This window comes from Oncorhynchus keta, unplaced genomic scaffold (genome assembly GCF_023373465.1).
Source record: "Oncorhynchus keta strain PuntledgeMale-10-30-2019 unplaced genomic scaffold, Oket_V2 Un_contig_2879_pilon_pilon, whole genome shotgun sequence".
In the NCBI taxonomy this organism is placed as follows: domain Eukaryota; kingdom Metazoa; phylum Chordata; class Actinopteri; order Salmoniformes; family Salmonidae; genus Oncorhynchus; species Oncorhynchus keta.
In genome coordinates, this window is record NW_026286232.1 from 3990 (window position 1) to 31042 (window position 27053).

Consider the following 27053-nt stretch of genomic DNA (forward strand, 5'->3'; position numbering starts at 1 on the left):
CGCTTCCTTGGTTTCTTCTTGGTGGAGCACACACTCTCTGTTCGGCAGGATTCTTGATCATTGACAATTGCTGGAAAAAAAATGTAAACATAACATTTTATTTTACTGACCCTAGTTAGTGTGAAGAATTAGTATTGCATTATTATTATTTCAATTGTAATATTCTACATCATTTACAAATGTAGGGCGGCAGGTAGCCTAGCAGTCTCAATCCGCCTATTTAACGCAGAAGTGTTACATAGGCCCCCCAAGGGTTTAGACTGTTTAGTGCCAAAAAGAAGTGGATAAAAACATGCAAAAAATATATATACATATAAATATATTCGTCAAGTTATATATCTCAGATTTAGGACAGACACTTCAGTTCCATGTAGTGAATCTGTTATTCAATGTGTTTGTATGGTCAAATAGCAGTAAGGCCGATACAAACCCCTCCGCCTAAACAGGGCTTAGACTCTTGTGGGTTAAAAAGCATGATCATTACAAAGGTGCAACTCGTGCTGGGGACAATAAAAGGCCACGCTAAAATGTGCAGTTTTGTCACACCACACAATGCCACAGATGTCTCTGAGACAGAGACTGAGAAAAATAGAAGCAAGGAAAAACGCTGGTTGACTAGTTTTGAGGGAGCGTGCAATTGGCATGCTGACTGCAGGAATGTCCACCAGAGCTGTGGCCGCAGAATTGAATGTTTATTTCCTTACCATAAGCCGCCTTCAATGTCGTTTTAGAATATTTGGCGGTATGTCCAACCGGCCTCACAACCACAGACCACGTATATGGCGTCGTGTTGGCTGTAGGGTTATGGTGTGGGCAGGCATAAGCTACGGACAACGAACACAATTGCATTTTATCAATGGCAATTTGAATGCACAGAGATACCGTCACGAGATCCTTAGGCCCCATTGTCGTGCCATTCATCCGCCGCCATCACCTCATGTGCATGGCCCCATGTCGAAAGGCCTGCATACTCACCAGACATGTCACCCATTTAGCATGTTTGTGATGCTCTGGATTGATGTGTACAACAGCGTGTTCCAGTTCCCACCAATATTCAACAACTTTGCACAGCTATTGAAGAGGAGTGGGACAACATTCCATAGGCCACAATCAACAGCCTGATCAACTCTACGCGAAGGAGAAGTGTCACGCTGCATGAGGCAAATGGTGGTCATACCAGATACTGACTGGTTTTCTGATCCACGCCCCCTACCTTTTCTTTAAGGTAACTGTGACCAACAGATGCATATCTGTATTCCCAGTCATGTGAAATCCATAGATAAGGGGCTAACGAACGTATTTCAATTGACTGATTTCCATATATGAATTGTAACTCAATAAGATCTTTGAAATTGTTGCATGTTGCGTTTATATTTTTGTTCAGTACACATTTGAGTGTATTGACTTACCTGTTTCACTACCGGCAGGGGTCTGGTTCTGGGAAGGTGTTGGAGTGCAGTGGTTCTTCTTGTTGACCTTCTTTGTACACTGGGTAACAGACAGTCATTTCAGCAGTAGGACAAATTGCACACAAAAGGTATCAGTGTTTACCATCATACTGTATGTAATGAATACAAATCATCTTTATAATTTGTATTTTGATGACATATGTACCTTTGGGTGGAGTCCACAGAGAGTGCTGAATCTTCCTCTCTTCTTTTCCTTTCTACCAGTTGTTGGAAGCCCATAATTACCTACCTCGTCACTGCCAAGTGCATTGTGTGATGACAACTGGGTATTGGAGGGAGGTGAAGAGCTAGCCTCATTGCATTTAGTTAGTAGTTCCCTAGTTAATGATTTGACCAGGGCATCGTCAAATGCATAATCCGTTGACTTCATTGCAACCTGGAGCATCTTCTCTGACCCAAATTCTTGAAGAAGCCCCTTGTAGACAGCCTTGAAAATCTTTTTGATTTTCAGATTCTGGGGTAGGCTTGAGTTGGTTCAAGGCCTGAGGTGCCACAGAACTCAGACAGAATCCTCTTTGTGAGAACTCTTGATGTTTCACCAATGTCAGAGGATTCCAGTAATGTGATAGGGGTGATCATTGACAGCAGTCTAACAATCAGTAAAAGTACCAAAGAGGTGTAGTCATTGCTAGTGGAGTCAAATGATGCATGTGTATCAGAGTCCATGGCTGATGGAGTTGATGGATGCACAGAGACACTAGACATCTCCAGATCTTTGTTGTCCATCTTGGATTCCACCTCTCCTAAAACTTGATAATCCACAGTTCCACCGTTGTGTGTGCTGTTGCCAGACAGAGAGGGTCTAGGCAATGATTTGGCACTAGACTGACGGCTAGTGGTCATGAGAGCCGGTCTGTCAGAGTCAAGTGTTCCAGCATCAGTTGGGGACAACCCATTGATTACGTTCATCAACTCTGATAATTCTTCTGATGAATTGGAGGCCACAGAACAGGTATACATGACCTGATTGACCATTATATTGGTGAAAAGGCTCTTTGTGTCACAGTAAACCTGTGAGGAACTAATGGAGATGGCAGAAGAGCTCGGGATAAGCTGACTTGTTTCCTGCAGAGAACCATCAGAGATGATAGTTTGGCAGAAATCTGATCCTTGTGATGGTGGAGGAAGCCAGAAGACAATCTGCTGTAGCAGACGTTTTATTGACTCCGTAGCAAAGGAGTACACAAGGTCAGATGGAAACTCCCTGGATTCTTCAGAAGCATTCAATTCTGTCTTCAGCTTCAAAAGAATAGAGTCAGACACGCTCTTGCCAGCTGGCACAAAAAGAGCCTGGGGGGTGTTGTGACTTTTTATGAGCTCATAAACTTTGTCAGTGAGCTCATGTGAGAAGTTCTGAAGACCGCCCCTGGGGCTGAGTCTCGCAAGTCTTCTTGTAAAAGAAGTGACATCATCTGCAGTGGCTATGTGTTCCGTATCTTCTCTTGGAATGACCTCCATAACAGTGTCAACTATGGCAGAGATGGTTTGCCTTGTGTAATTTGTTGACCCTTGTGAATGAGTTGAAGAGTCACTCATATCAATGACCGAACTCCTAATGATAGGACAATAGATTTCAACAGGCCACTCATTGGGGACTGGAGTGCCTGGAAGAGAATTTGTAAAATCACTCTGGGACCCTCTGGTCATGGCAGAGGTGATGGAAAGGGAGGACTTTGAGGAGGATGGCTGGTGTATCTCGTGTCCATCAGTTCTCACCATGTCAACATCCTCCAACATGGAGCCCACGATGGAACGAGTCAAGAGGCCTTTCTCTGAGGTGCTCATCCTCTCTGACATAGACACTCTCCTCTGGATTGTCATCAAAGTCTGACTAATTAAGGCTTTGGAATAATTTACCATGCTGGTCTGGCTGCCTTCATGTTCACTGTAAGTCATTTGTGTAGAAGTAGCTGTTCTGCATATGGATTTGGCATGTTTGGGGGCCTCAACCACATTGTCTAGGAGTACCGGTTGTTGCTGGGCAAAAAAATCCTTGACCTTGACGAACACATTGTTGAACAGGTTAACAGTGCCTGGCCAAATGATCTTTCCTTTCACATTGACCCCGTTGTGAACACTGACAGGAAGGGTTGAAGCTGACACGGATCTCTCTAACTGGCCAGACACTGAAGCATCAGACATTTTAGTCATCTGGGTGAAGCTATTAAGGTCTTTAGTGATGCTTATGACGATGTTGGATGCTGCAGAATTGGTGTGTAGAGAAGAGGTGAACAAAGGTGGAGTTCCACGGCTCTGAAGGATTTTGAAATCTCTATCATCACCATCATTACTGGACTCTGCACTTCTACCATCAAGGCTGGTATTTACATTGCCAATCAACCCTGATTGGAGGATCCCACCAGCCAAATGTGAGGCTTTAGTTTGAAACTCATCAGTACATAGTTTGTCAAAGGCTGTGGATTTAAGACTTCTAGAGGATGCTTCCTCTTCATCATTGTTGATCTCACCATGCAAATTGTCCTGTGTATTGACAGCATAGTCATCAACAGATAAATATGATTTGGAGGCGGCAAGGACGTCAATCTGAGAAACAACGGCGTCCAAAAGCTTGGACATGTCTTCTGTATCTCCTTTTAGGCTAGAGAGGCATTTCTCCATGGATTCCTCAGAGTGATACACAGTGAGGATCTGACTAATGACCTCCTTGGTACAGGTTTGAAGGTCCGCTTGGATTTCAGGAGAATCACTATTACAAGTCACCTGAGAATCTAAACTTTCACTAGGAGCCTGTTTGAGAGTCTCGTCATGTATTGGTGTAACACCATCGATGACCTTTACAGAGTCTTGGCAGGGAGTGAGAAACCGCCTCAGCATTTCTCGAAATCTATGATATATAATACGAGCAGCAGAAAGGGTGCTCACTTTTGAAATTCTGAGAATTTCAGATTCATGTGCCTGCATGGACTGAACAATAGTCTTCACATCTGTTACAAAAGTGTCCAGTAATATAGATGCTTCAGAGTCTCCCAGTAAGCTGTTTGTAAAAGGGTTGACAGATCTCAGAGCTTCACTCACTGCCTTTCTAGCCTTTGTCTGGAAAGACACACTGGAGAGTTTCTTCATATTTATAACTGGAAGACTCTGGGTAGATTCACTGTTGGTGGTGCTGTCCTGCATACCAAGTGGAAAAGTGAGATGGGAGAGACATTGTTCACTGTCTAACAACTCAGATGGTGAGGCGGAACAAGAACTGGTGAAATCATTCAAGTCAGACATGATCCCATCCACAAATAGAATGGCCTCCAGAGACTCTTCAGAATCACACTCTCCAACAGAAGATGAGAACTTCTCCATCAACTCTGTCTTATACAAGACTAGAACCTGGCTGGCAATCGCTTTTGTGGTGTCAAGGAGGACTTGGTCTTGCAAATACTTGTTGAGAGCCAAGAAAGGTTTTGGGGTCTCACTTTGTCCTTTTTGTTCATTCATAGATGAGGGGGTTATTAAAAGTGGTTTACAAGAAATGGAGTCGGATGTGTCAGCCTCACCATTACTGGAATGACCGACGTCCAGGCACAAAGTTGGAACCATTGTGAAATAATCTTTTGTGCTCCCCACAAATGTACTTGCGAGATCCCCTTTTTCTGGACAGGTAAGAATCCTCTTCAGCGTATTTTTCATGTCGTAGTAACAGCCAACAGTGTAAGACCAGATCTTACTCTGATGGTTTTCAAGAAGGATCTGCTCACTCTGTGCAGGAGAGCAGGATGCCCTGATAAACTGGGTAAGATTGTCCATGTCTGAAACAAAGGTACTTACCAACTCAGAGGCCTCAGGCTCAATCATAAGGTCTCTGATCTCACCAATCCTAGGAGTTGGACTAGATGATGTAGTGCCAGAACAACATGATGTACAACCCCTGAATCTTTTAACAATCTCCCGGATCGATTCAGTGGCCTTGGTCTGAAACTCCTCAGTGAGTAGTCTGTCCATACTTTGTGTTGACAGACGAAGACTAGATTTGGCACCTTTGATATTGAGGTTGCTCTCTCCTTGTTTTAGCATCTCCTCAGGACTTTTACAAGCTTCAAGCATATTCATATGGTCAGCAACAACACAAAGCAGTTCCCTCTTGTCGGGATCATTTTCCTCCTTATTGCTGAAGTTCAAAACAGTGCCACTGAGGGCTGTCATGACCTGTCCTGTTAAATGTGTCATATCCACCTCAACACCATCCTCTCTGAGAACAACACTCTGCTCAACACTCTTCCCATTAATGTACATCTGAAGTATGTTGGAAACGCCAGACACCATCTCCTCAACCACCTTGGTGCTGGAGACACCACCACTGGCAAAAATGACAGGGGACATTCGCCCAGAGACGGGAGTTTGGATGGCCACAGAGATTATGGAATTGACCTTCTTTGACACTTCTCCAACAATAACCCGGGATAGACTTTGAGTGTCTACCTGGCCCTCTCTTTGGATACAGAGGACATTGTTCAGCGACTCTTTGAAGGAATCCTGGACACTAGTGAGGAGACTGTCCTCAGTGATCCCAAAAATGTCACTGAGTGGCTCAGATGATATCGACTCACCATCTCCCTGAGTATTTGGCAACACTGTCTGAGACCTTTGAGAATACAAAGCAAACAATACAGCATTCCATATTCAATAGTAGACACGGTAGTGACATTAATGCATAATTCAATAATCAGTTAAACTGGTCATTAAGAGTAAACTGTTATACAGATAACAAAACATTTTTTCACAAAATGGGTTATGAATAGTTAGGTGAAACCGGTTTCTTTAGGAATGACTGAACATACCCATTACGAGAGGAGCTTGATTTGGCCGTGCAAGACCTTGAGGATTTGCTGCTGCCTCTTTTGCGAACCTTCAGGTTTGTGCTAGAGGATCTCTCTGATTCTGTCAGAGACTTGCCGGATACTGGAGACACATGGCTGTATATCCGTACAAAACGGAAAATTGCAGGGATGATGACCTCCAGGATGGCCTCAGATACAAACCGCACAATCTCCAGGCACATCTCTGCAAGCAATGCCCTCATCACCTGTAGGACCGAAACAGTGTAGGTAGATTACTCATAGCCGGGCTCTGAAACCAAGCTCCTCGAAGAGATACCAACAATCTCACATATGTTCATGAGCATCATGAAAGTGCCATACATTGGAAAGCATGAAAAGCAGTAGGCTACTAAAAAGCTATTTGAATGTAACTGTTTGTGATAATGTGGATGATACTGTAGATAGATAAAAGGTTTGTATCTAATTTTCTTGAAACATCTATTAATATATCTATGAATCATTGTCAGGGTTATTAAGGGACTTACAGGGTCCATCCTGCCAATGCTTAACTGCCTCCATTGCCTATAGGAGATAATTAGATGTTTTTAGCACCAAAAAGCACACCAACACACATACAATTTATAAAATCCTCCAGATGACATTGCATTCAAGTACTACAATAGAAGTTTGGACATACTCCTCAGTAAGTTTTTCCAGAAACCGGATGATAATCGGGTTGAAAGCATCCGGATCGATTAGCGGGAGGTCAAGAGCCCTGGTCTGACAGGCCCTGGAGACACACTCATTTAGGATCTTTTCATTAGATTGTCCCTGGTGAGATGTCCCCTGAACTGTCATCCCAGAGAATTCCACAGATGTAGAGGGACCTGTGTCCAAAGCAGCATTCACCAAGGTAAAGAAGTCAGAAAACATGTAACCTTCTGAGGCAAGTATGTATTAGCTCATTTTGTGTACTTTATGAAGTACCCAAGAAAGTATAACATGTGCACTCTGCTATTAGTCCTCTGCTCAATAGATGTCCATACTAAATCACATTCACATGCAAAAGGATTACATTCAGTGAAATTTGAGTTCAATTTATGACCTGCATCTGTATCAGTGATCTGCTCCGCTTTGTTTCTCTTGGTCCTCTTGGTCTAAAAAAGACAATACAGTCAATGATATACACGCAGATACTGTATGAAGCCATTCCAATACAGCCCTTTGAGTAGAGCAAGGGTAAGACTGATTGTAGGGCTGTCCCCGACAAAAAAAATAATTGTCGACCGAGAGTCATCCTGTTCTAATGTTAAAATGTATTTTTCCATATCAGACACACCCTATGTGTTTGAATACAATCACCTACATAGGCACTGAGCTTGTCTGATGCTTTAAGCACACTGTTTGATTAAATAATTAAGACACACAAATGACTAAAGAAAGAGCCCGATGATGACACTGTATTAAAATAAATGACAGCGAGTGCCTGTGTGACAGGCGCACGTTGTCTCGCTCTCCTCCCTACTGCAGCGAAAAGGCACCACATAACAGCAAGTGTTTATTGTGCTGTCCATGCTGAAGACGCAACATCATTTCAGCCATTTAGTTTCTTCCTTACAGTTCTGGAAACTTCTTCTTTACAGTTCTGGAAACTTTAGAGTGTTTTCTATCCTAATCTGACAATTATATGCATATTCTAGTTTCTGGGGCTGAGAAATAGGCCGTTTCAAATTGGTACGTTTTTAGCCAAAAACGGAAATACTGCCCCTATGCGCGAAAGGTTAAGCAAATGTTAAGCAATACCAGTCTGTTCTAACGACTAAAAATGATAAAGCCATTATTACATTATTACAGACTAAAAACAGCCGAATCTGTGAAATTGCTTAATTCAACATTTTGCCAGTGCATGAGGCTTGGTGCTCTATTAAACAAATACTCAAACAGGCAACAGAAGCTATATCTGTCTTACTCCTGTATATATGTATACAGTACCAGTCAAAAGTTTGAACACACCTACTCATTCAAGGCTTTTCTTTATTTGTACGATTTTCTACATTGTAGAATAGTAGTGAAGACATCAAAACTATGAAATAACACATATGGAATCATGGAGGTGCCAAAAAGTGTTAAACAAATCAAAATATATTTAATATTTGAGATTCTTCAAAGTAGCCATCCTTTGCCTTGATGGCAGCTTTGCACACTCTTGGCAGTCTCTCAACCAGCTTCACCTGGAATGCTTTTCCAACAGTCTTGAAGGAGTTCCCACATATGCTGAGAACTTATTGTTTTTCCTTCACTCGGTGGTCCAATTCATCCCAAAACATCTCAATTGGGTTGAGGTTGGGTGATTGTGGATGTCAGGTCATCTGATGCAGCCCTCCATCACTCTCCTTCTTTGTCAAATAGCCCTTATACAGCCTGGAGACGTAAACCAGATGGGATGGCGTATCACTGCAGAATACTATGATAGCCATGCTGGTGAAGTGTGCCTTGAATTCTAAATAAATCACAGACAGTGTCACCAACAAAGCGCCCGAAATTATCACACCTCCTCCATGCTTCATGGTGGGAACCACACATGCGGAGATCATCTGTACACCTACTCTCACAAAGACAGTGTTGGAATTTGGACTTATCAGACCAAAGGACAGATTTCCACCAGTCTAATGTCCATTGCTCGTGTTTCTTGGCCCAAGCAAGTCTCTTCTTCTTATTGGTGTCCTTTAGTAGTGCTTTCTTCGCAGCCATTTGACCATGAAGGCCTGATTCACGCAGTCTCCTCTGAACAGTTGATGTTGAGATGTGTCTGTGACTTGAACTCTGAGAAGCATTTATTTGGGCTGCAATGTGAGGTGCAGTTAACTCTAATGAACTTATTCTCTGCAGCCGAGTTAACTCTGTCTTCCTTTCCTGTGGCGGTCCTCATGAGAGCCAGTTTCATCATAGCGCTTGATGGTTTTTGGACTTGATGGTTTTTGCACTTGATGAAAAGTTCAAAGCTCTTGAAATTTTCCGTATTGACTGATCTTCATGTCTTAAAGTAATGACGGACTGTTGTTTTATCTTTGCTTATTTGAGCTGTTCTTGCCATAATATGGACTTGGTCTTTTACCAAATAGGGCTATCTTCTGTATACCAACCCTACCTTGTCACAACACAACAGATTGGCTCAAATGCATTAAGAAGGAAAGAAATTCCTTTACTTCATTTTTAACAAGGCACACATGTTAATTTATGAAATGCATTCCAGGTGACTACCTCATGAAGCTGGTTGAGAAAATGCCAAGAGTGTGCAAAGCTGTCATCAAGGCAAAGGGTGACTACTTTGAAGAACCCTTTTGACTGGTAATATATATATGGATGATTTACAAAGCCAGGCACATTTAACAATTAGGCTATTGATTATAGACCTAATTTAGTTGGGTTTTCCTCTCCTCAATTTTCTTAGACAATTAGGCTATTGATTATAGACCTAATTTAGTTGGGTTTTCCTATCTCCTCAATTGTATTAGACAATTAGGCTAAGGAGGGCAATTACCTCTGCTGCTGCTGGCCTCTCTTCAGCATTGTTCTCAATCCCAATATGCTGGTTAACTTTGCTATTATGCACATAGCAACATAGGAAAGGGCGGCAATTCTACGGAGCACTGAAGATTATGTTTTTCCAATGCAGGAGAAAGCGCATTTGTTGTAAAATAATATTTGATTTATTAGTGTTGCACCATTATTTTTACATAATATTATACAATGTCAGTATCACGTAAGCGTGATGGACTGTGCCCTCCCTGTGGCCTCGGCAATGGATTGACTTAGGTGTCCATGTGCACCATGAAGAAAACAAACTTTTGCGACTGCTCGAATTAAGAAATCCCAGTCAACCAACAGCCTATTGACCAAACTTCGACCAAATGGGGTCAGCCCTAGATTTACTATTAGGAGATAAAAAGGTATTGCATTTTTCCTCCTCAGGTTATAGATATGAAAGATATCACAAATATCCACATCTCTGCTCAATCTATTCCCTTACCTTGACTTTATTTCTCTTTACGGCATCCTGCTCCATCTGAGGCAGGGGATCCTTCTTCACCTCATCTTCATCATTCTGATTATCAACAAAATCTCTCTCAGCTGCATCAGTATCAGTGCTCTGTTCAACTGTGGACCTGTTGGCACTGGTCCTCCTCTTGGTCTAAAAAGACAATACAGTCAATGACATACTGTATGTTGCCGTTGCTATACAGGCCTTTGAGAAGAGCTACAGTAAACAATTGGTGATTGAATATTAAGAGATGGAAGGAAGTCTGTTGTAAGGACAATTTACCCCCCAACCTCACAACAACACGTTATATGGCATATTGGACAGGTTTAAAGTGTGGACAGGTAAGACCCCAGATTTCCCTTTCTCTCCTCAGTCTATTCTCTCACCTTAACTTTTCTCCTTGTCACAGCCTTCAGCTCGATCTGAGGCAGGGGATCCTTCACTTCACTATCTTCTGGATAGTTTAAACCCAGGATATCATTCTTCATTTTCTGGACTTGACCTTCCAAACCTTGATGATCACGTGGATCATCTTCGTTTAAACTCTGGAAGAAATTAGACCATTCTTTAAATGCTCATGGATATGGACAATATACCACAGCTAAGAGCTGTTCTTACACATGACACAATGCAGTTATTATAAACTGGTTACCAACTTAATTAGAAAAGTACAAATAAATGTTTTGTCATACCCATGGTATACGCTCTGATATACCACAGCTTTCAGCCAATCAGCATTCAGGGCTCAAAACACCCAGTTTATAATTGCCAATATATAAAACATTTTACAGAACAGGTTTTCGCTATAAATACACATAGATCCTATTGCCTGCTATCAAGATTCGTAATTAATGCGTTATGGGAGTGACCTAGTATTATAATAATTTAGGTATAATTATGATAAATAGCCTACTGCTGTTATCTTTGCAAGGATCATATTTCAAATGAAATCAAATTTATTTATATAGCCCTTTGTACATCAGCTGATATCTCAAAGTGCTGTACAGAAACCCAGCCTAAAACCCCCAAACAGCAAGCAATGCAGGTGTAGAAGCACGGTTTGATGTATAACAAGTCCCATAGGTTATACATTTTTTTCCAATATTAAAAATGATAATATTAGCGCCACATTAACGTTAGCCCACACCGCCACCCAGCTGCCACTACTTGCGGCACCCCTATCGGCATGTCCTGTAAACCCTGTGGTTCCTGCCGCAGCATTAAAAAGACGGTGCAGCGGTTCCTGCACCACTGCATGGGGCTTCTCTGTTAGCAATTCATAGGCTTACCTTATTATCCTCCATGGTTAAAGTCTATGGCTGGAGCCTATGTTCCCATCATGTAAAACTTTACCAAGTGGTTACCAAAGAGATAAACTATCGCATTTTATACGGTAACTCAGCCAACGTCATAATGTGAATGCACTTTGACGCAATAAAACAACTTCAGGGAAGATCTGTCAATCAATGCAATCAGCGACGCAATACTGGATCCCCAGACCACTAAAAAGACCACTCAAAACAATAAATACTGGTGTATTAGCTACGTTTCCGTTGTTTTGTACAATAATATGATGAAAAAACAAATAAATAAATATAGTTTTGAATAAACGAGGACAGAAGCATGCCATGTGTTGTTGGGTCAGAGGCGAAGGGTCAAAGTTGAAATGAGAAAAGATGGTGGGCAGAAAGACGTTCACCTTGGTGGCAGCAAAATAAACTTCAGAGAGCCAGTTATTAAAAATGATTCCAACTACATCGTAGCTGACATGAGCTAAACCTGAATGAACTGTATGTCACAAGTATGGCATGGATGCCAACTGTAGCCCTGGCTAGCTACTGTGGCTAGCACGTTAGCTAACGTGTTACTGTATAGCTACAACACAAGTATTCTAATCTTGAGAGAAACGTAACGTTGGATATTGTTGTCTGTGGTCCTGTAGCTCAGTTGGTACAGCATGGCGCTTGCTACGCAAGAATTATGGGTTCGATTCCCGGGAGCACCCATATGTACACGTGCATGGCCATTGCTTTGTCCCGCAATGAACTATTGTTTATACAGACGACTCGTTGCAGAAGCTTCCGTACATCGTCCTTGATCAACCAACTCAAACGAAAATAGCGTTTCCACTTAACAGCTGCATATTCAGTATCTCTAGGAACAATACTTTGCGGTACGAAGCAAGCGTGATCGTAGCTAAATCACTTTGGGTAAAAGTTATTGCTAAATGGCTTATACACTGAACCAGTGCAGTGGTGGAAAAAGTACCCAATTGTCATACTTTCCTGAGTCATTTTCTATTCAGTTATCTTGACTTTTACTCAAGTTAAAGTCACCCAGTAAAATACTAGAGTAATAGTCTAAAAGTATTTGTTTTTAAATATACTTAAGTATCAAAAATGTAATTCGATCAAATATACTTATAAACCTATAAATCATTTCAAATTCCTTATATTAATAAGCAAACCAGAAGGCACCATATTCTTTTCTTTTTTTTCCATTTATGGATAGCCAGGGGCTCCAACACTGACATCATTTACAAATTAAGCAGATATAGATTAGAATGTTAGATTACAACATTGTGCAAGGTTATTGTCTATTGTGCCAATGAAGCTGTTCTTATGCCACACCCTCGGGAGTGTGGTGTCAGGAAAATAACCTCACGCTCAACGTCAACAAAACAAAGGAGATGATCGTGGACTTCAGGAAACAGCAGAGGGAGCACCCACCCTATCCAAGGACAGTAGTGGAGAAGTTGAAAGTTTTAAGTTCCTCGGCGTACACATCACGGACAAATTGAAATGGTCCACCCACTGACCGCAGGCTGAAGAAGGCACAACAGCGCCTCTTCACCAAAAACGGTCACAAAAATTTACAGATGCTTGTCACCAAATCCGGTCACAAACTTTATCACCGCCTGGTACAGCAACTGCACAACGCATCACTGGGGAAAACTACCTGCCCTCCAGGACACCTACACCACCTGATGTCACAGGAAGGCCATAAAGATCATCAAGGACAACAACCACCCGAGCCACTGCCTGTTCACCCTGCTATCATCCAGAAGGCGAGGTCAGTACAGGTGCATCAAAGCTGGGACCGAGAGACTGAAAAACAGCTTCTATCTCAAGGCCATCAGACTGTTAAACAGCCACCACTAACATTGAGTGGCTGCTGCCAACACACTGTCATTGACACTGACCCCCTCCTCAGCCATATAGTATTAGTTTACAAACAGTGGCATTATACAAACTTATGTTTTGGTTTCTGGTGGGGTAATACGGTTGAAACATTTGAGGCATTTATAAGTTCTATTCTTCAAGAATCAATGGTTATATAGTAAATGGTTTTCTATAACTGCCCGTGTAGATTTTCTGTAGGGGGCAATTTGTTACAGCTGTTGATAAGTCATTGTAGTAATATTCTGGCAATTATTTTCATGCTATTACATTAAAGGCGAAAGATTGTATATGTATTGTCTTAGCAAGGTGTTGCTCAAATAATGTTAGCTGCTAATTGCTAGTTAGCAGGCTAGCTAGTTTGCTAAATGTATTAAACCTCTTGCGACGAGCAATCCCGGATCCGGGATCGTAATCATAGCCTCAAACGAATTAGCATAACGCAGCGGACATAAATACCCCTAGAAACTTTTCCTATTCATGAAAATCGCAAATGAAATGAAATAAATATATTCAAACACAAGCTTAGCCTTTTGTTAACAACACTGTCATCTCAGATTTTTAAAATATGCGTTACAGCCAACGTTAGACAAGCATTTGTGTAAGTTTGTCATGGCATAATGCTATGCTAGGCTCTGCTGGCAGCAGGCAACATTTTCACGAAAATAAGAAAAGCAACCAAATTAAATAATTTACCTTTGAAGAACTTTGGATGCTTTCACTCAGGAGACACCCAATTAGATAGCAAATGTTCCTTTTTTCCAAAAATATTATTAATTATTTTTGTAGGCGAAATAGCTCCCGTTTGTTCATCATGCTTGCCTGAGAAATCGACCGGAAAATGCTACCTATACAACGCCAAACTTTTTCAAAATTAACTCCATAATATCGACAGAAACACGGCAAACATTGTTTAGGATCCATCCTCAAGGTGATTTTAACATATATATTCGATAATATATCCGTCGAGGCAATTGGTTTCTCATAAGAAGCGATTGGAAAAATGGCTACCTCAGTATTTAACGCAAGATTTTCTGCGGGAGACACCATGTCACCACTTGCTATATATGGTCCCTTACGGCTATTCTTCAATGGAAATGCGTAAAAAGACGTGACAATGCTGTAGACACCTTGGGGAATACGTGGAAAACGTAAGCTCATTCGTAGCCATATAAGGAGTCATTGGCATGAGGCGGTTTCAAAATAGGCGGCACTTCCTCGTTGGATTTTTATCTGGGTTTTGCCTGTAACATCAGTTCTGTGGCACTCATAGACAATATCTTTGCAGTTTTGGAAACGTCAGAGTGTTTCCTTTCCAAAGCTGTCAATTATATGCATAGTCAAGCATCTTTTCATGACAAAATATTTTTCTTGTTTAAAATGGGAACGTTTTCATCCAAACATTTTAATAGCGCCCCCTAATGCATAATGAGTCAGAGCAAACATAGCTAGCTAATACTGCCTGGTACCAGTGCTATTGTGGGCCTAGATAAGCATGTTTGTGCAGCGGTATCTTATCAGAGAGGAGTAAGCGAAGTATGAATATGTTGGCTAGCTAGCAGGCTACATGAAGTAAGAAAACAACATGTAATGTAACATCTAATTAGGGTCAACTGGAAACACTGACCAACACTTAGGTAACATTTTCTTTTACTGACCCTAGTTAGTGTGAAGAATTAGTATTGCATTATTATTATTTCAATTGTAATATTCTACATCATTTACAAATGTAGGGCGGCAGGTAGCCTAGCAGTCTCAATCCGCCTATTTAACGCAGAAGTGTTACATAGGCCCCCCAAGGGTTTAGACTGTTTAGTGCCAAAAAGAAGTGGATAAAAACATGCAAAAAATATATATATATATATATATATTCGTCAACTTTCTTATATCTCTCAGATTTAGGACAGACACTTCAGTTCCATGTAGTGAATCTGTTATTCATTACTTTTGTATGGGCTAATAGCAGTAAGGCCGATAGAAACCCCTCGGCCTAGACAGGGCTTAGACTCTTGTGGGTTAAAAAGCATGATCATTACAAAGGTGCAACTCATGCGGGAGACAATAAAAGGCCACGCTAAAATGTGCAGTTTTGTCACACAACACAATGCCACAGATGTCTCTGAAACTGAGAAAAATAGGAGCAAGGAAAAACGCTGGTTGACTAGTTTTGAGGGAGCGTGCATTTGGCATGCTGACTGCAGGAATGTCCACCAGACCTGTGGCCAGAGAATTTAATGTTTATTTCTTTACTTCAATGTTGTTTTAGAGAATTTGGCAGTATGTCCAACCGGCCTCACAACCACAGACCACGTATATGGCGTCGTGTTGGCTGTAGGGTTATGGTGTGGGCAGGCATAAGCTACGGACAACGAACACAATTGCATTTTATCAATGGCAATTTGAATGCACAGAGATACCGTCACGAGATCCTTAGGCCCCATTGTCGTGCCATTCATCCGCCGCCATCACCTCATGTGCATGGCCCCATGTCGAAAGGCCTGCATACTCACCAGACATGTCACCCATTTAGCATGTTTGTGATGCTCTGGATTGATGTGTACAACAGCGTGTTCCAGTTCCCACCAATATTCAACAACTTTGCACAGCTATTGAAGAGGAGTGGGACAACATTCCATAGGCCACAATCAACAGCCTGATCAACTCTACGCGAAGGAGAAGTGTCACGCTGCATGAGGCAAATGGTGGTCATACCAGACACTGACTGGTTTTCTGATCCACGCCCCTACCTTTTCTTTAAGGTAACTGTGACCAACAGATGCATATCTGTATTCCCAGTCATGTGAAATCCATAGATAAGGGGCTAACGAACGTATTTCAATTGACTGATTTCCATATATGAATTGTAACTCAATAAGATCTTTGAAATTGTTGCATGTTGCGTTTATATTTTTGTTCAGTACACATTTGAGTGTATTGACTTACCTGTTTCACTACCGGCAGGGGTCTGGTTCTGGGAAGGTGTTGGAGTGCAGTGGTTCTTCTTGTTGACCTTCTTTGTACACTGGGTAACAGACAGTCATTTCAGCAGTAGGACAAATTGCACACAAAAGGTATCAGTGTTTACCATCATACTGTATGTAATGAATACAAATCATCTTTATAATTTGTATTTTGATGACATATGTACCTTTGGGTGGAGTCCACAGAGAGTGCTGAATCTTCCTCTCTTCTTTTCCTTTCTACCAGTTGTTGGAAGCCCATAATTACCTACCTCGTCACTGCCAAGTGCATTGTGTGATGACAACTGGGTATTGGAGGGAGGTGAAGAGCTAGCCTCATTGCATTTAGTTAGTAGTTCCCTAGTTAATGATTTGACCAGGGCATCGTCAAATGCATAATCCGTTGACTTCATTGCAACCTGGAGCATCTTCTCTGACCCGAATTCTTGAAGAAGCCCCTTGTAGACAGCCTTGAAAATCTTTTTAATTTTCAGATTCTGGGGGTAGGCTTGAGTTGGTTCAAGGCCTGAGGTGCCACAGAACTCAGACAGAATCCTCTTTGTGAGAACTCTTGATGTTTCACCAATGTCAGAGGATTCCAGTAATGTGATAGGGGTGGTCATTGACAGCAGTCTAACAATCAGTAAAAGTACCAAAGAGGTGTAGTCATTGCTAGTGGAGTCAAATGATGCATGTGTATCAGAGTCCATGGCTGATGGAGTTGATGGATGCACAGAGACACTAGACATCTCCAGATCTTTGTTGTCCATCTTGGATTCCACCTCTCCTAAAACTTGATAATCCACAGTTCCACCGTTGTGTGTGCTGTTGCCAGACAGAGAGGGTCTAGGCAATGATTTGGCACTAGACTGACGGCTAGTGGTCATGAGAGCCGGTCTGTCAGAGTCAAGTGTTCCAGCATCAGTTGGGGACAACCCATTGATTACGTTCATCAACTCTGATAATTCTTCTGATGAATTGGAGGCCACAGAACAGGTATACATGACCTGATTGACCATTATATTGGTGAAAAGGCTCTTTGTGTCACAGTAAACCTGTGAGGAACTAATGGAGATGGCAGAAGAGCTCGGGATAAGCTGACTTGTTTCCTGCAGAGAACCATCAGAGATGATAGTTTGGCAGAAATCTGATCCTTGTGATGGTGGAGGAAGCCAGAAGACAATCTGCTGTAGCAGACGTTTTATTGACTCCGTAGCAAAGGAGTACACAAGGTCAGATGGAAACTCCTGGATTCTTCAGAAGCATTCAATTCTGTCTTCAGCTTCAAAAGAATAGAGTCAGACACGCTCTTGCCAGCTGGCACAAAAAGAGCCTGGGGGTGTTGTGACTTTTTATGAGCTCATAAACTTTGTCAGTGAGCTCATGTGAGAAGTTCTGAAGACCGCCCCTGGGGCTGAGTCTCGCAAGTCTTCTTGTAAAAGAAGTGACATCATCTGCAGTGGCTATGTGTTCCGTATCTTCTCTTGGAATGACCTCCATAACAGTGTCAACTATGGCAGAGATGGTTTGCCTTGTGTAATTTGTTGACCCTTGTGAATGAGTTGAAGAGTCACTCATATCAATGACCGAACTCCTAATGATAGGACAATAGATTTCAACAGGCCACTCATTGGGGACTGGAGTGCCTGGAAGAGAATTTGTAAAATCACTCTGGGACCCTCTGGTCATGGCAGAGGTGATGGAAAGGGAGGACTTTGAGGAGGATGGCTGGTGTATCTCGTGTCCATCAGTTCTCACCATGTCAACATCCTCCAACATGGAGCCCACGATGGAACGAGTCAAGAGGCCTTTCTCTGAGGTGCTCATCCTCTCTGACATAGACACTCTCCTCTGGATTGTCATCAAAGTCTGACTAATTAAGGCTTTGGAATAATTTACCATGCTGGTCTGGCTGCCTTCATGTTCACTGTAAGTCATTTGTGTAGAAGTAGCTGTTCTGCATATGGATTTGGCATGTTTGGGGGCCTCAACCACATTGTCTAGGAGTACCGGTTGTTGCTGGGCAAAAAAATCCTTGACCTTGACGAACACATTGTTGAACAGGTTAACAGTGCCTGGCCAAATGATCTTTCCTTTCACATTGACCCCGTTGTGAACACTGACAGGAAGGGTTGAAGCTGACACGGATCTCTCTAACTGGCCAGACACTGAAGCATCAGACATTTTAGTCATCTGGGTGAAGCTATTAAGGTCTTTAGTGATGCTTATGACGATGTTGGATGCTGCAGAATTGGTGTGTAGAGAAGAGGTGAACAAAGGTGGAGTTCCACGGCTCTGAAGGATTTTGAAATCTCTATCATCACCATCATTACTGGACTCTGCACTTCTACCATCAAGGCTGGTATTTACATTGCCAATCAACCCTGATTGGAGGATCCCACCAGCCAAATGTGAGGCTTTAGTTTGAAACTCATCAGTACATAGTTTGTCAAAGGCTGTGGATTTAAGACTTCTAGAGGATGCTTCCTCTTCATCATTGTTGATCTCACCATGCAAATTGTCCTGTGTATTGACAGCATAGTCATCAACAGATAAATATGATTTGGAGGCGGCAAGGACGTCAATCTGAGAAACAACGGCGTCCAAAAGCTTGGACATGTCTTCTGTATCTCCTTTTAGGCTAGAGAGGCATTTCTCCATGGATTCCTCAGAGTGATACACAGTGAGGATCTGACTAATGACCTCCTTGGTACAGGTTTGAAGGTCCGCTTGGATTTCAGGAGAATCACTATTACAAGTCACCTGAGAATCTAAACTTTCACTAGGAGCCTGTTTGAGAGTCTCGTCATGTATTGGTGTAACACCATCGATGACCTTTACAGAGTCTTGGCAGGGAGTGAGAAACCGCCTCAGCATTTCTCGAAATCTATGATATATAATACGAGCAGCAGAAAGGGTGCTCACTTTTGAAATTCTGAGAATTTCAGATTCATGTGCCTGCATGGACTGAACAATAGTCTTCACATCTGTTACAAAAGTGTCCAGTAATATAGATGCTTCAGAGTCTCCCAGTAAGCTGTTTGTAAAAGGGTTGACAGATCTCAGAGCTTCACTCACTGCCTTTCTAGCCTTTGTCTGGAAAGACACACTGGAGAGTTTCTTCATATTTATAACTGGAAGACTCTGGGTAGATTCACTGTTGGTGGTGCTGTCCTGCATACCAAGTGGAAAAGTGAGATGGGAGAGACATTGTTCACTGTCTAACAACTCAGATGGTGAGGCGGAACAAGAACTGGTGAAATCATTCAAGTCAGACATGATCCCATCCACAAATAGAATGGCCTCCAGAGACTCTTCAGAATCACACTCTCCAACAGAAGATGAGAACTTCTCCATCAACTCTGTCTTATACAAGACTAGAACCTGGCTGGCAATCGCTTTTGTGGTGTCAAGGAGGACTTGGTCTTGCAAATACTTGTTGAGAGCCAAGAAAGGTTTTGGGGTCTCACTTTGTCCTTTTTGTTCATTCATAGATGAGGGGTTATTAAAAGTGGTTTACAAGAAATGGAGTCGGATGTGTCAGCCTCACCATTACTGGAATGACCGACGTCCAGGCACAAAGTTGGAACCATTGTGAAATAATCTTTTGTGCTCTCCACAAATGTACTTGCGAGATCCCCTTTTTCTGGACAGGTAAGAATCCTCTTCAGCGTATTTTTCATGTCGTAGTAACAGCCAACAGTGTAAGACCAGATCTTACTCTGATGGTTTTCAAGAAGGATCTGCTCACTCTGTGCAGGAGAGCAGGATGCCCTGATAAACTGGGTAAGATTGTCCATGTCTGAAACAAAGGTACTTACCAACTCAGAGGCCTCAGGCTCAATCATAAGGTCTCTGATCTCACCAATCCTAGGAGTTGGACTAGATGATGTAGTGCCAGAACAACATGATGTACAACCCCTGAATCTTTAACAATCTCCCGGATCGATTCAGTGGCCTTGGTCTGAAACTCCTCAGTGAGTAGTCTGTCCATACTTTGTGTTGACAGACGAAGACTAGATTTGGCACCTTTGATATTGAGGTTGCTCTCTCCTTGTTTTAGCATCTCCTCAGGACTTTTACAAGCTTCAAGCATATTCATATGGTCAGCAACAACACAAAGCAGTTCCCTCTTGTCGGGATCATTTTCCTCCTTATTGCTGAAGTTCAAAACAGTGCCACTGAGGGCTGTCATGACCTGTCCTGTTAAATGTGTCATATCCACCTCAACACCATCCTCTCTGAGAACAACACTCTGCTCAACACTCTTCCCATTAATGTACATCTGAAGTATGTTGGAAACGCCAGACACCATCTCCTCAACCACCTTGGTGCTGGAGACACCACCACTGGCAAAAATGACAGGGGACATTCGCCCAGAGACGGGAGTTTGGATGGCCACAGAGATTATGGAATTGACCTTCTTTGACACTTCTCCAACAATAACCCGGGATAGACTTTGAGTGTCTACCTGGCCCTCTCTTTGGATACAGAGGACATTGTTCAGCGACTCTTTGAAGGAATCCTGGACACTAGTGAGGAGACTGTCCTCAGTGATCCCAAAAATGTCACTGAGTGGCTCAGATGATATCGACTCACCATCTCCCTGAGTATTTGGCAACACTGTCTGAGACCTTTGAGAATACAAAGCAAACAATACAGCATTCCATATTCAATAGTAGACACGGTAGTGACATTAATGCATAATTCAATAATCAGTTAAACTGGTCATTAAGAGTAAACTGTTATACAGATAACAAAACATTTTTTCACAAAATGGGTTATGAATAGTTAGGTGAAACCGGTTTCTTTAGGAATGACTGAACATACCCATTACGAGAGAGCTTGATTTGGCCGTGCAAGACCTTGAGGATTTGCTGCTGCCTCTTTTGCGAACCTTCAGGTTTGTGCTAGAGGATCTCTCTGATTCTGTCAGAGACTTGCCGGATACTGGAGACACATGGCTGTATATCCGTACAAAACGGAAAATTGCAGGGATGATGACCTCCAGGATGGCCTCAGATACAAACCGCACAATCTCCAGGCACATCTCTGCAAGCAATGCCCTCATCACCTGTAGGACCGAAACAGTGTAGGTAGATTACTCATAGCCGGGCTCTGAAACCAAGCTCCTCGAAGAGATACCAACAATCTCACATATGTTCATGAGCATCATGAAAGTGCCATACATTGGAAAGCATGAAAAGCAGTAGGCTACTAAAAAGCTATTTGAATGTAACTGTTTGTGATAATGTGGATGATACTGTAGATAGATAAAAGGTTTGTATCTAATTTTCTTGAAACATCTATTAATATATCTATGAATCATTGTCAGGGTTATTGGAGGGACTTACAGGGTCCATCCTGCCAATGCTTAACTGCCTCCATTGCCTATAGGAGATAATTAGATGTTTTTAGCACCAAAAAGCACACCAACACACATACAATTTATAAAATCCTCCAGATGACATTGCATTCAAGTACTACAATAGAAGTTTGGACATACTCCTCAGTAAGTTTTTCCAGAAACCGGATGATAATCGGGTTGAAAGCATCCGGATCGATTAGCGGGAGGTCAAGAGCCCTGGTCTGACAGGCCCTGGAGACACACTCATTTAGGATCTTTTCATTAGATTGTCCCTGGTGAGATGTCCCCTGAACTGTCATCCCAGAGAATTCCACAGATGTAGAGGGACCTGTGTCCAAAGCAGCATTCACCAAGGTAAAGAAGTCAGAAAACATGTAACCTTCTGAGGCAAGTATGTATTAGCTCATTTTGTGTACTTTATGAAGTACCCAAGAAAGTATAACATGTGCACTCTGCTATTAGTCCTCTGCTCAATAGATGTCCATACTAAATTACATTAACATGCAAAAGGATTACATTCTGTGAAATTAGAGTTTAATTTATGACCTGCATCTGTATCAGTGATCTGCTCCACTTTGTTTCTCTTGGTCCTCTTGGTCTAAAAAGACAATACAGTCAATGATATACACGTAGATACTGTATGAAGCCATTCCAATACAGCCCTTTGAGTAGAGCAAGGGTAAGACTGATTGTAGGGCTGTCCCCGACAAAAAAATAATTGTCGACCGAGAGTCATCCTGTTCTAATGTTAAAATGTATTTTTCCATATCAGACACACCCTATGTGTTTGAATACAATCACCTACATAGGCACTGAGCTTGTCTGATGCTTTAAGCACACTGTTTGATTAAATAATTAAGACACACAAATGACTCAAGAAAGAGCCTGATGGTGACACTGTATTAAAATAAATGACAGCGAGTGCCTGTGTGACAGGCGCACGTTGTCTCGCTCTCCTCCCTACTGCAGCGAAAAGGCACCACATAACAGCAAGTGTTTATTGTGCTGTCCATGCTGAAGACGCAACATCATTTCAGCCATTTAGTTTCTTCCTTACAGTTCTGGAAACGTCTTCTTTACAGTTCTGGAAACTTTAGAGTGTTTTCTATCCTAATCTGACAATTATATGCATATTCTAGTTTCTGGGGCTGAGAAATAGGCCGTTTCAAATTGGTACGTTTTTTAGCCAAAAACGGAAATACTGCCCCGATGCGCGAAAGGTTAAGCAAATGTTAAGCAATACCAGTCTGTTCTAACGACTAAAAATGATAAAGCCATTATTACAACATAGCAAAGATTAAAAACAGCCGGATCTGTGAAATTGCTTAATTCAACATTTTGCCAGTGCATGAGGCTTGGTGCTCTATTAAACAAATACTCAAACAGGCAACAGAAGCTATATCTGTCTTACTCCTGTATATATGTATACAGTACCAGTCAAAAGTTTGAACACACCTACTCATTCAAGGCTTTTCTTTATTTGTACGATTTTCTACATTGTAGAATAGTAGTGAAGACATCAAAACTATGAAATAACACATATGGAATCATGGAGGTGCCAAAAAGTGTTAAACAAATCAAAATATATTTAATATTTGAGATTCTTCAAAGTAGCCATCCTTTGCCTTGATGGCAGCTTTGCACACTCTTGGCAGTCTCTCAACCAGCTTCACCTGGAATGCTTTTCCAACAGTCTTGAAGGAGTTCCCACATATGCTGAGAACTTATTGGTTGTTTTTCCTTCACTCGGTGGTCCAATTCATCCCAAAACATCTCAATTGGGTTGAGGTTGGGTGATTGTGGATGTCAGGTCATCTGATGCAGCCCTCCATCACTCTCCTTCTTTGTCAAATAGCCCTTATACAGCCTGGAGACGTAAACCAGATGGGATGGCGTATCACTGCAGAATACTATGATAGCCATGCTGGTGAAGTGTGCCTTGAATTCTAAATAAATCACAGACAGTGTCACCAACAAAGCGCCCCGAAATTATCACACCTCCTCCATGCTTCATGGTGGGAACCACACATGCGGAGATCATCTGTACACCTACTCTCACAAAGACAGTGTTGGAATTTGGACCAAAGGACAGATTTCCACAGATTTCCACCAGTCTAATGTCCATTGCTCGTGTTTCTTGGCCCAAGCAAGTCTCTTCTTCTTATTGGTGTCCTTTAGTAGTGCTTTCTTCGCAGCCATTTGACCATGAAGGCCTGATTCACACAGTCTCCTCTGAACAGTTGATGTTGAGATGTGTCTGTGACTTGAACTCTGAGAAGCATTTATTTGGGCTGCAATGTGAGGTGCAGTTAACTCTAATGAACTTGTTCTCTGCAGCCGAGTTAACTCTGTCTTCCTTTCCTGTGGCGGTCCTCATGAGAGCCAGTTTCATCATAGCGCTTGATGGTTTTTGGACTTGATGGTTTTTGCACTTGATGAAAAGTTCAAAGCTCTTGAAATTTTCCGTATTGACTGATCTTCATGTCTTAAAGTAATGACGGACTGTTGTTTTATCTTTGCTTATTTGAGCTGTTCTTGCCATAATATGGACTTGGTCTTTTACCAAATATCTTCTGTATACCAACCCTACCTTGTCACAACACAACAGATTGGCTCAAATGCATTAAGAAGGAAAGAAATTCCTTTACTTCATTTTTAACAAGGCACACATGTTAATTTATGAAATGCATTCCAGGTGACTACCTCATGAAGCTGGTTGAGAAAATGCCAAGAGTGTGCAAAGCTGTCATCAAGGCAAAGGGTGACTACTTTGAAGAACCCTTTTGACTGGTAATATATATATGGATGATTTACAAAGCCAGGCACATTTAACAATTAGGCTATTGATTATAGACCTAATTTAGTTGGGTTTTCCTCTCCTCAATTTTCTTAGACAATTAGGCTATTGATTATAGACCTTCAATTGTTCTTCCCAATTGCTGGTTAGACAATTTGCTTTGATTATCTCTCTCTCAATTTTATTAGACAATTAGGCATTTGTTGTTATAATATTTGATTTATTAGACCATTTGTTGTAAAATAATATTTGATTTATTTATTTTTACATAATATAACCATATACAATGTCAGTATCACGTATTAGCGTGATGGACTGTGCCCTACCTGTGGCCTCGGCAATGGATTAGTCAACTGAGACAGGCGCGAATCAGACAGGTGTCCATGTGCACCATGAAGAAAAAAAACTTTTGCGACTGCTCGACTTAAGAAATCCCAGTCAACCAACAGCCTATCGAACAAATTATCGACCAGTCAACCAAATGGGGTCAGCCCTAGATTTACTATTAGGAGATAAAAGGGTATTGTATGGGCAATTTACCTTTCTCAGAACAACATGTTGTAGGGGCAGGTTAGATATCACAAATATCCACATCTCTGCTCAATCTATTCCCTTACCTTGACTTTATTTCTCTTCACGGCATCCTGCTCCATCTGAGGCAGGGGGTCCTTCTTCACCTCTTCCTCATCATTCTGATTATCAACAAAATCTCTCTCAGCTGCATCAGTATCAGTGCTCTGTTCAACTGTGGACCTGTTGGCACTGGTCCTCCTCTTGGTCTAAAAAGACAATATAGTCAATGACATAATGTATGTTGCCGTGGCTATACAGGCCTTTGACAAGAACTACAGTAAACAATTGGTGATTGAATATTAAGAGATGGAAGGAAGTCTGTTGTAAGGACAATTTACCCCCCAACCTCACAACAACACGTTATATGGCATATTGGACAGGTTTAAAGTGTGGACAGGTAAGACCCCAGATTTCCCTTTCTCTCCTCAGTCTATTCTCTCACCTTAACTTTTCTCCTTGTCACAGCCTTCAGCTCGATCTGAGGCAGGGGATCCTTCACTTCACTATCTTCTGGATAGTTTAAACCCAGGATATCATTCTTCATTTTCTGGACTTGACCTTCCAAACCTTGATGATCACGTGGATCATCTTCGTTTAAACTCTGGAAGAAATTAGACCATTCTTTAAATGCTCATGGATATGGACAATATACCACAGCTAAGAGCTGTTCTTACACATGACACAATGCAGTTATTATAAACTGGTTACCAACTTAATTAGAAAAGTACAAATAAATGTTTTGTCATACCCATGGTATACGCTCTGATATACCACAGCTTTCAGCCAATCAGCATTCAGGGCTCAAAACACCCAGTTTATAATTGCCAATATATAAAACATTTTACAGAACAGGTTTTCGCTATAAATACACATAGATCCTATTGCCTGCTATCAAGATTCGTAATTAATGCGTTATGGGAGTGACCTAGTATTATAATAATTTAGGTATAATTATGATAAATAGCCTACTGCTGTTATCTTTGCAAGGATCATATTTCAAATGAAATCAAATTTATTTATATAGCCCTTTGTACATCAGCTGATATCTCAAAGTGCTGTACAGAAACCCAGCCTAAAACCCCCAAACAGCAAGCAATGCAGGTGTAGAAGCACGGTTTGATGTATAACAAGTCCCATAGGTTATACATTTTTTTCCAATATTAAAAATGATAATATTAGCGCCACATTAACGTTAGCCCACACCGCCACCCAGCTGCCACTACTTGCGGCACCCCTATCGGCATGTCCTGTAAACCCTGTGGTTCCTGCCGCAGCATTAAAAAAGACGGTGCAGCGGTTCCTGCACCACTGCATGGGGCTTCTCTGTTAGCAATTCATAGGCTTACCTTATTATCCTCCATGGTTAAAGTCTATGGCTGGAGCCTATGTTCCCATCATGTAAAACTTTACCAAGTGGTTACCAAAGAGATAAACTATCGCATTTTATACGGTAACTCAGCCAACGTCATAATGTGAATGCACTTTGACGCAATAAAACAACTTCAGGGAAGATCTGTCAATCAATGCAATCAGCGACGCAATACTGGATCCCCAGACCACTAAAAAGACCACTAGAAACAATAAATACTGGTGTATTAGCTACGTTTCCGTTGTTTTGTACAATAATATGATGAAAAAACAAATAAATAAATATAGTTTTGAATAAACGAGGACAGAAGCATGCCATGTGTTGTTGGGTCAGAGGCGAAGGGTCAAAGTTGAAATGAGAAAAGATGGTGGGCAGAAAGACGTTCACCTTGGTGGCAGCAAAATAAACTTCAGAGAGCCAGTTATTAAAAATGATTCCAACTACATCGTAGCTGACATGAGCTAAACCTGAATGAACTGTATGTCACAAGTATGGCATGGATGCCAACTGTAGCCCTGGCTAGCTAC

At 41.7% G+C, this 27053-nt stretch overlaps 2 protein-coding genes across 17 annotated transcripts; both read right to left on the reverse strand.

Moving 5' to 3' along the window:
• On the reverse strand, nt 1-27053 carry LOC118402463 (uncharacterized). Of its 14 annotated transcripts, XR_008113695.1 has the most exons (10): nt 11570-12105; nt 10667-10825; nt 10269-10430; nt 7344-7395; nt 6936-7125; nt 6784-6820; nt 6260-6504; nt 1615-6063; nt 1410-1488; nt 12-70 (listed from the first exon to the last, which is right to left on the reverse strand). XR_008113695.1 is itself a non-coding variant. In XM_052507151.1 (8 exons), the coding sequence occupies exons 2-8, from the start codon at nt 10766-10768 to the stop codon at nt 1917-1919; spliced, it is 4935 nt and encodes a 1644-aa protein (XP_052363111.1). In that variant the 5' UTR covers nt 10769-10825; nt 26914-27053; the 3' UTR covers nt 1414-1916. The 14 variants fall into 14 exon arrangements, 11 of the variants coding, with proteins under 11 accessions (XP_052363111.1, XP_052363112.1, XP_052363107.1 ...); XR_008113693.1 differs by having other exon boundaries at nt 1-70; nt 1410-6063; XR_008113694.1 differs by lacking the exon at nt 12-70 and adding an exon at nt 758-824 and having other exon boundaries at nt 1410-6063.
• Nucleotides 15372-19915, reverse strand: LOC127923215 (uncharacterized). 3 transcript variants are annotated; one of them, XM_052507155.1, is made up of 3 exons: nt 16608-19915; nt 16403-16481; nt 15372-15818 (listed from the first exon to the last, which is right to left on the reverse strand). In XM_052507155.1, exons 1-3 carry the CDS (start codon nt 17436-17438, stop codon nt 15706-15708), a joined length of 1023 nt encoding a protein of 340 aa, XP_052363115.1. In that variant the 5' UTR covers nt 17439-19915; the 3' UTR covers nt 15372-15705. The 3 variants fall into 3 exon arrangements, 1 of the variants encoding a protein (XP_052363115.1); XR_008113697.1 differs by having other exon boundaries at nt 15757-15818; XR_008113696.1 differs by having other exon boundaries at nt 15747-15818; nt 16403-19915.